Consider the following 10421-nt stretch of genomic DNA (forward strand, 5'->3'; position numbering starts at 1 on the left):
CTTGAAATAGGTTTAATTACACATGTATTACAAATGTAGTATATTCGTAGTAGAGAATTGAGACTGTTCTCTCCAGCGCCGCCGTGAGTGATAAATCATATGTATGTTATGGAGAATATACCAACCAGCATTGGCCAAACGACCTCAACATTAGTTTCAGAATTCATCCAAGTCTAGGACCACGGGTCATACGTCTCCTACCCAATTCAGGTTCACAACGCATAAATAAACTGCAACAAAATTATTTTCCTCAACAGGCCCTGCTCTATTTAACATTGTCCGAAACAGATGAAAGAGGAAAACGATCCCGTCACCTTTAAACGGAATCTGGACAAATTTCTTTAAAGAATACCAGATAAGCTACCTATACCCGGATACAACTCACTCAACAAGAAGTCCCTACTCGAACGGACCATGGTACCATAAATCTTGACTTAAAAAAGATTTAGCTAATCCACTCTTTGGTCAAAACAGATCTAAGTTTTAAGTTATATACATATATATATTTGAAGATAAGCAACAAAAATTCAATAGATTATAGCAGTACGTACGTTTCGTACAAGCTCCATTTATTCATGTAGTGAGAACACCACATAGAATGTACAATGAAAATGTACTCCTCAGCTGCATAATGGAATTTCATTTTAGAAAGACATTTTGAATATGTTTGCAAAAAACAAGAGTAAGAGAAGAAAACATACCATATATATATATATATTAGAATTCAAAAATGCGCACGCTGAAAGGGTTACAAAATGTCAAAATAGACCTTAAAAAGTACGGGACTAGCATTGTTGCTCAAAAATATTGGATCACTATATGTTGTACATTCCGTGACATCTTAAAACAAAAAAGAGACTCCCATGTGAATTACGATGCCACGATGATTATTAAACCGAGTTCTTAAATTTAAAAGTCAACACAACATGCTCATTATTTTTCTTCATTTTATTTGAAAGTTATGCATAATATCAAATCAAAATGTATTTCCTGCGTAATTTACGACGAAAATTTGCATCTTCATTTTGATAAGAACATTTGCAAATCTTGGAATTGCAAAAACCCTCACTATTGCTCTCCAAGTATAATACTTCTTTTACTCTACTCTTTCTCACATTTAACTTTTCTTGCTGTCAGCCTCTTTCCCTCTGTTGTTTCAATCTCCAAATCTCCTGTTGGTTTTTCTTATACAAATCAAGTATCAAATTAATTCCCTGCTTCTTTTGAACGAGTGATTTTAAAGTGAAAAGAAAAAATTATGAAGATGAATTCTCACCTGAATTGTTTTCTCCTAAATTACTTAAGGTCACTTCGGATTGCGATTCTCCATTTACCATCATTTGTGTCATTCTCGTTGTTATGTCAGTGTTATTAAAGTACCATTTATATTTTATATTTGTTAAATTACTGTTTGTGCGACAAGTGAACGTTATGTTGTTAGCACTTTGCTTAGTAGTTATTTCAAGTATTGAAAATCTGGGAACTGAAAAAAGAGGAAAACAAAAGGTTAACAAGAATAATTTTGAAAAAAGACACACGCACATATATACGTAAACACATGCATATATTCGCACAGACCCACACATGCACACACAATTTGATGCACATGTTTGTCTGTTTATGTGCTTGTAGGGGTTACCGAAGGAAGTGAGACGGTGTTAAGTGGAGCTGATTCAAAAATGATTTGAAGATTGTAGAGAATAGTGTAGTAATGTTAGAAGCAGAGAGACAGATAAGGAGTAATAAAGTATTGATGTGCCTTGAGCCCTAAAATAATCCTAATCCTAGGAGTATCACTCTATCAATGTTATACATATGAAGTGATTATTGAAGTTCTTGAGGATTAGTGTATGTAGAGTATTTTGTAGGTTTAAAGAGGTATTACTTAATGATGCAGGGTGGGTGTGAGGCAAAACTATTTCCTTTATATTCCACTGATAGTATGGTTGAGTTCGATTCCCGGCAGCGCATCATGATCTTGAACAAGACACTTTATTTCACGTTGTTCCAGTTCATGCAGCTGGCAGAAATGAGTTACACCTGCAATTCAAAGGGCCAGTCTTGTCACATTCTATGTCACGTTGAATCTCCCCTATGGAGTGAAAAACCACAGATGATTGACGCCGGTGAAAAAGTCTCAAAGAGGTGTGTTTCCAAAGAAGTTGTAAAAAGAAAGAAGCCGCAGATTGATGGAGAAAGAGAGAAAGAGAGAAAGAGAGACAGTGAGGGGGAGGAAAGATAAGAGGAAAGAGGGAGAGACGAAGTGAGAGGGGAATAAAGAGAGAGTAGAATAGAATAGAAATGAGAGGAGGATGAAGAGCGAGAAAGAAATGAAGAGAGGGAGAGAACCTTATGGTTATGATTTACGTTTGTTTGTATCACATTTGGGATAATACAAGATTTAATTTCATTTAGGAGTAAAATTCAATATTAACATATTTATAATTTGGTGCGAAATGATCTGTATTTTAGCGTTGAAGGAGCAGGCAAAGTAATGTTTCGAGTTATGTTGAAGAAAATAGACATCGCAGTTTTAAAAGACTGTAACACATAGAGAAAAACAAAACAAAAAAGCATGAAGTGGATAAGATTATATTGCAAATAAAATGTGAGGAAGCAGACTGTTATATTATATATTAAAATAAATACATAACAACAATATTTAATTACTAACGTAAGTTACACAAAGACTACATACTTTTAAGTAAGTAAACAGTTTTGCTTTTTATGATTCCTCTTTTGTTACCGTGTTCAGCATAGCAGAAAATCTTCGTTTCATTTACCATTGTAAAGCGTCCTAATAAATATAATTGTAGATATTAGTAGAATTGCTGAATAGTTAAAACAAATATTGAACATTATTAAATTCAAGTATCAGATCAATGATAAACAAATCTGGTGATAGTCTAGGGAAGACACTTGACCAAATTCTCCAGATGACAATATACTGGTTACTTTCCTCGGTTTTTCCCTTAGATCCATATTCATTTATGGACTCACAAAATACTGCGGAGATGTTTAAATTGCTCCTGAGGTGGCGAGCTGCCATAATCGTTAGCATGTCATGCAAAATGTTTAGCAGCTTCATATTCTGAGTTCAAATGCCTCTCACGTCGACTTTATCTTTCATCCTTTCAGGATCGATAAAATAAGTACCAGCTGAGCAATGGTGGTCGATGTAATCGACTTTACTTAACTCCCAGAAATTGCTGGCTGTGCGCCAAACGTTGAAACGGATTTTAAGCTGCTCAGAAGGCGGTAAGCAGAATCGTTACCGCGTTGGACAAAATGCTAAGTGGCATTTCTTCCGACTTTACGTTCTGAGTTCAAATTCCCACGAGATCGACTTTGCCTCTCATCCTTTGGGGTCGATAAATAGCAGTTGATAAATAGCAATCGACTTATCCCCGCCCGCAAAGTTGCTAGACTTGTGTCAAAATTTGAAACCAATTTTAAATTGCTCCAAGGCGGCAAGCTGGTAGAATCGTTAGCATGCCGGGAAAAATGATTAGCAGCATTTCGTCCATCTTCATGTCCTGAGTTCAAATGCCGCCAAGGTCTACTTCTTTCTTTCATTTTTTCGGGATCGATAAAATATGTAGCAGTTGAAACCTGGTTTCGATGTAATCGACCTAACCCCTCTCCGAAAGTACTGGCCTTTAATCTATCTATCTATCTATCTACCCATCCATTTTCCTTTTCTCTATATATTGGATTTTAATGCTTATTTTCAGTACACTTCAGGACGAAAGCCTCAGCATGTTCTCTCCTCCAGCCACAGCTCGATGTGGAGGTCGTAAATTTCAGCTTGAGATCATACTATTTCAACGAACTTATTCTAACACACTGGCATGACATGGCTTGTCAGAGGGGGTGCAGCATTTTTTCTAATTTCTCACCCAGGACCAGTTAATTCAACTGGCACTTATCATTTCGCCCGGCGTGCAAACGATTGTGTGTGTGTGTGCGTGTGCGCATGTGCGTGTATGTGTGTGTGTGTGTGTGTGTGTGCGTGTATGCAGTGTGTGTGTGTGTGTGTGTGTTTGACTTCTATTACAAAACTGCTTTCGGCTGCAACACACACAAGAATGTATACACTAAAACCTTTTTCTATACAAAAGACTCGAAGTAATATATGGTCCTTTTCTTTCTTCTCCTTTCAGCTTACTTGTCCTCTCAAGCGTACTTTGTGAATACATACACCAAAATATTTTCAGTAAAACTATAACATGAAAGCATTTGTTTTGTGAAAACGTATTTACATATAATTATTTCCAGACTTATAAATACACAGAATAAAAGTATTTAATCATCATGTTAGAAAGTTAACCTCATTTTAATTCAAATAATTTATATGTATATAAAACTTCAATGCAACTTCAACCTTTTCTCAGTTTTTTCTTTGTACCAGATATATATGTAAATGAAGTATTTGTCTCATGTGTGTAGTAAAATATAAAAGTTATCTCTTACCTGTGACATTTCCTTTTACAGCAGGAGGGTATGATACAGTTTTATGAGTTGAAGGCACCTCAGTTGCGTAAACATCAGCATTTTGTACGTTACTGTTACAGTTATAATTCACCACAGAATTGGATAATGATAAGTTCTGTGAATTAATAGTGACTTGTGGAATCGATGCAATATCTGTGGTTATGTTTTGGTCGTCCATAAATAAGGTTCCGTGAAATGTTCGGCACGTTATGATGGCTGTAGAATATAGATATGTGAAACTAGCAGTTATATTTAGTTGAAATGTATTCAGGGTGCATAAAAATATGAAATTCTCTCGTTTTACTTTATATATGAGGTCAAGTATTAGATGATTGTAAAGAAATTGTTAGAATTTCGGTGAAGTATAATAGTATATAAAGTAACGTAAGGCATTCACAGAAACTGGTGATGATCTGCTCGTCAAACGCTAGTCTATGTAAATTCTGTGTAATATAGTACAGTGAGTAAATTTCGTATGTTTATACATACATACATACATACATACATACATATATACATATACATATACATACATATACATCCATATAGATATGTATAAATATATGTTCAAAATTTTACCTGATGATAGTGGATTGACGTTATGAGGTAATCTTTCATGATTGCATTAAATAAAATACTACCGAATCAGCCGTTACAAATTTTGCGTTTCTTTCTTGCTTTCTTTCTTTATTTTCTTTCTTTATTTATTTTCTTTCTTTCTTTATTTTCTTTCTTTCTTTATTTTCTTTCTTTCTTTATTTTCTTTCTTTCTTTATTTTCTTTCTTTCTTTCTTTCTCTTTTCTCCCCCCTCTCCCCCTCTCCCTCTGACTGTCTAGCTATCTGTTTATCTCTTTACAAAAATACGCAGACAACTCAAAAGTAAATAGACACAACTATTTTTAAAAGACATATTTCTAGATATAAAATTATACCACTTGATATATTTAAATACTTAATCAAGTATTTAGTAGGCAAGCCTTGTGCATAATACACTAGCAAGTTTGAAGCAACAAGTAGTGTCCGCACAAAGAAAACGGTAAGATGGTATTGTTTGTTTACTTTAAAAGGTGTCTGTTTAAATACATATATCAGTATGCATATGCACATACACAAGTGAATGTATACATACATTGATACATTGATACATACATACATTCATACATGCATACTTATATGCATGCATATATGCATGTATATATATGTATGTATGTATGTCTAGGTTATTAGACAAAGATCGTTGCTCAAGGAGCTGCCTTCCAAGTCTTATGATATTATCAGCCTCATGTATGCAAACTTGGTCAAGGAATGCACTTCGACGCTTGGTAGTTAAAAGATGTTGCCGAATGGATATGATACGACATTCACAGGCATTTTGGATCGATGTTAAGCCTCTGCTACTTTGTTTTCGTTTGAGGTAGAGGTGGTGTACGTCACTGTTTATGTGGAAATTTTTTGTGCTTGTTAGTATTTTTCGGCTTTTCATATCAATGGCTCGGATCTCATCAAACGTCCAATGAAGCAACCCAAATGTTGGTATGAGTACTGGCACTGCAAACACATTGTGGGCTACTGTTTTTATGAATGCAGAGAGTTCTGAGGTCCAATTTTTTTTTTATTCGGCTGCAATATTCTCTAGTGACACGTGTTTTGTTACAGGTGCCATTGTAAGATATGTTTTCATCCGCACCTAGATACCTGTAACATTCCTCGTCAGATACAGAGGAAACAGTCAAACCCTTGATGGAGATGTTACAAGTCTGGTTTATAGTTTTCCCCCTTTTCTCAACCATATAACAACATTTATCCTGACCAAACTCACTTCAACCGTACATCCTTTGAGAGTGTTATAACTAGGTCAAGGCTGTTTTTTCATCTCATGCATATTCTTTGCATAAAATTTCAAGTCATCCACAAAGAAACGGTGTGTAATTTTGGTATTTCTGTTTTCTTATGAACCAGTGAGTTACCCATCATACTTCCTTAACATGGCTGACAAGGGGTTTACAGAAAGCATAAACAACATCACAGAGAGGCTGTCTCCATAGAATATACCTTTGCGATGCTGTATTCTATCAATGATAATACAGTCAGTCTTTGTGTTTTATTTCAAGCTGGTGGTCCACGATGAAGTCAGGTCAACTATGGCTTTGACTATGCTCACTGGAACTTTAGCAAGTTGAAGGGCTTCTAGCATCCATGAGTAAGGAACAGAATCAAAGGCGTTCTTTTGTCTAGCCACATTGAAACTAGGTTCCTCCTACGCTCTCACACCTTTGACATAACAATTTTGTTGATTAACAACTACTGAGAACATCCCCAGACTCCCTTCTTCCTAGCTGACTGTTCTGCTGTGATGATGTTATTGGTTTCACAATGGTCCTGGAGGAAAAAGTATATATCTTATACACTGTATATATCTTATACACTTTTGCTGTATATATCTTATATACTTATACACTTATGCTGTATATATCTTATACACTAAGTTCTGGCATGCAATTGGCCGGTTGTGTTTTTGCATTTGGGGATCAATTTTGTCTCTGCCAGTGCTAACCAGTGTGGTATGCTATTGTTCCCAATGAGAGCTTGCTGGTACAGATTGATAAGGTATGGTCGGTAGAATGTTAGCTTCTTGTACCAATATCCAATAATCAAGTCTCTTCCAAGTGCTTTTCCATCCTGGAGTTTCTGCATCACAGTTGCAAGAGTTTCAGCATCAATGTTGTATGTTTTGGATGTGACGCAGGAGCAATAACTTCTTCGGATTTCTTCCAATCACAGAGCATTTTCGTTAAACTCCTTCTCTTCACTCCATATTTTTCTCCAGAAGGAGTCTATGTCTTCTTGTGAAGGAGCTTCCGTTATGTTCACTTCTCATGTATGTACGTATGCCTTGTTGGTACTTTGTGTGTGCTGTGCGAGCATTTGTGATAGTATGTAAGTCTTCACTATTCTGAAATCTATTTCTATTCTGAAACGATTTTCTTTGATTTAACCTTTTATTCTCTTCAGTTACCGTAGCTACCACTACTCAGTTTGTTTGGTTCTGCAACAAAATTTCCTCACCTCTCTTCACTTTCACCAAACCTATATTCCGCCTTCCCGTTAGTATTGCTCTCCCATTTTTCAATTGCTTCTTAACATCCATAGTATTGATCTCTTAATATATTTCCTTCTGAAGAAGGACAAGTTTCTGAATCGTTGGATTTCTTACTCAAGTTATCTTAATTGACTTCAGTTCATTTTTAACTATGAGATTTTATTTGGATATGGCCGCAGTCTAATGACTGGAACAAATGAAAGATAAAAGCTATAACTATAAATCCCGTAATATTTAAGGTTGTGGTGTAATCAGTGCTATTGGCTGTTACTTAATTTTATTGACCCCAAGAGGTTGAAAGGCAGAGTTGACATCAGTGGGATTTGGATCCAGAACGTAAAGCGTTGGAATAATTGCCGCTAAGAATTTTTCCGACGTTCTAGCGATATTGCCAGCTTGTCGCTTATAAAGGCTTATAAGATATTTGTATTTGCCTTTTTTTACGAATTATTTTGCACTCAGTTAATTTCGCAATTGAGGATCTTCAAGTAAAATGCATGAATGTAAATAAATAAAAGGCAAATTCCAAACTTTTGAATGATGATAATGATCGGAAGATGCAGGGAGATTTGAAAGAAGAGCCATATTACAATTACGAATCAGTATCCTGATCTTATGACATTGTACAATTTCATAAAATTTGATAAAACTTGATTGTTGAGTTGGCAGTACCTTGGTTGTAATCTATAAAGAACATAGAGAATCATGAAGGGAAAATGAGAACAATCTGCAGCCCCCCCCCACGTAGTTAAGTGATGGTATAGATTTGTGCTAATGCCACAATGACCAATCTGGCTGGCATATCACTTAGAGAAAGATAATAGTGTAATTATTCGTGATTTGAAGAACGAAGAAGATGCTTCATGAAAATATAGCATAGGCGTGCGTAAGACGAAAACTGAGAAAAAAACAAAACAAAACTAGTTTCTGAAAGGTTGGAGTGGTTACTGCTACAAACAGTTTGCTGTGTGGCTGCATGAATAACAGAGCGAAGAAGCGTATTGCAATATGGGACCAAAGAACCTGAATATTCCTTGGTTGCATTAATTCTGTTCGGCAGGTTTGAAGTGGGGATACTATCAGGAGGTATCGATATCATTTTGATATCTAATCGGTAGCTGATGAAGGGTTTGTCTCGCAACACACACACACACACACACACACACACACACACACACACACACACACACACACACACACACACACAATAGTATATATACACTAGTACTCCGTCGGTTACAACGACGAGTGTGCCACTTGATCCGATCAACAGAACATCCTGCTTGTGAAATTAACGAACAAGTAGTTGAGCTTTCCGCAGAACGCATACACTTAACGTAGTTCTTAGGAAGATTCAGAGTGACAAAGAATGTGACACGGGTGGCCCTTTGAATTACAAGTACAACTCACTTTTGCCAGCTGAGTGAACTGGAATAAACTGTTTTGCTCAGGGAACATAGCGCGCACCGGGAATCGATATCTCGACCTTACGATCATGAGCCGAATACCCTAACCAGTAATCCACGCGCCTTATATATACACACTCACACCTGTCTTCCTTACTGCAATCTGGATATACTGGAAAGTGATTCCCGTCATATATTTAAATACAAATCGGGTTTTCCTAAAAATTCATTCACTTTGTTATATCAATTACTCAGGAATTTACGAAGTAGACACTACATTTTCGTTTTCTCTTAGATTTTAATTGGTGTCTTTTTAAATCAAATACATTCATAAACAAAAGTTTCTTACCAAAATAATTTCGTGGTAAGTTTGTCAAAGTAACTTCTGACTGTGATTCGTTTTGTCCTACACTTTGCCTTATTCCTGCTGTTAGACGACTACCATTGACATACCATTCATACGTGATACTTGCAGCTGTACTGTTTGTGTAACAAGTGAACATTATGTTGTTATCACTGTGCATTGTTGTTGTTATTCGCTGTATTGTAAATCTCTGAACTGTAAAGAAAAATGAAGAAAAATACAAAATAATGTTTGAAAAAAGAATACCTGTTATCTATTGTTCAAACAAACATGAGATTGCAGATACGAAAAACAAGCCAGATCGAAGACAAGCAAGACGTACAATAAAGAGTTCATTTCCCTCTGGAATGACAGGAAATTCAGTTATTCGAATCGCTTACGAGTGGAACATTTTGATGATAAACTGCCGGTTAAAACAAATTAACAGTCTACCAACTTGTAACGCGCAGCTACCAAGTGGATACGGAAAATTTTCGCCTCATCCAATACAGAAAATAGGTACTGTTAACATTGGACGTAAGTGATTGGTGGTGGTTTCTAAAGCGTGCATAGGTAGGTTGCACTATTTGTGCGCACCCGCGTATGCTCACACACACATTTTATGCCTTCAACTTGACAGATATTTATTGTTATTTGATGTGTATTATTATAAAACCTTGACAGTTTCCTTTGTACTAAATGTTGCTTAAACGGACAGATTTTTATACTTTTCTTATTTTATGCATTTTTAAATATTAGGACACGTTTTTTGAAGTTACTTGGCCTGATGAGTCTCCTCATTATGAGTGGTATTTATCTTGATCGATTCATTGTAGATTGACCAGATATTTCCCACTGTTATGTGGCCATGAAACGCGTGAAGTTTTTCTTCCACTTTCGTTTCTTAAACTTAACTGATTTAAATTCTTAGTCCAATATTTCATAGATTTTATGTATTACAAATTTTCCCTTGGATTTTTAGATTTTTAAACTAGTATTTTGTATAGTACACTTTTTTTGATGGTGCCTGATCTCCTTCATCGTGTGAGTTGCACCATGGTGGTTCTTCTCTAAATT

The 10421-nt window shown here is 35.8% G+C and overlaps 2 protein-coding genes across 2 annotated transcripts in view; both read right to left on the reverse strand.

The window, feature by feature from the left end:
* LOC106878823 (uncharacterized) overlaps nt 1-10421 on the reverse strand; it is a 137118-nt gene that overhangs the window by 29488 nt on the left and 97209 nt on the right. The window lies entirely within an intron of this gene.
* LOC106872857 (uncharacterized) overlaps nt 1242-10421 on the reverse strand; it is a 158253-nt gene continuing 149073 nt past the window's right edge. The window contains exons 23-26 of the mRNA XM_052967148.1: nt 9351-9560; nt 4474-4710; nt 2699-2797; nt 1242-1483 (exon numbers count right to left, since the gene is read on the reverse strand). Coding sequence (XP_052823108.1) covers nt 1257-1483; nt 2699-2797; nt 4474-4710; nt 9351-9560 — 773 coding nt within the window. The 3' untranslated portion in view covers nt 1242-1256. The remainder of the gene's footprint in view (nt 1484-2698; nt 2798-4473; nt 4711-9350; nt 9561-10421) is intronic.

This window comes from Octopus bimaculoides, chromosome 4 (genome assembly GCF_001194135.2).
Source record: "Octopus bimaculoides isolate UCB-OBI-ISO-001 chromosome 4, ASM119413v2, whole genome shotgun sequence".
NCBI lineage: Eukaryota > Metazoa > Mollusca > Cephalopoda > Octopoda > Octopodidae > Octopus > Octopus bimaculoides.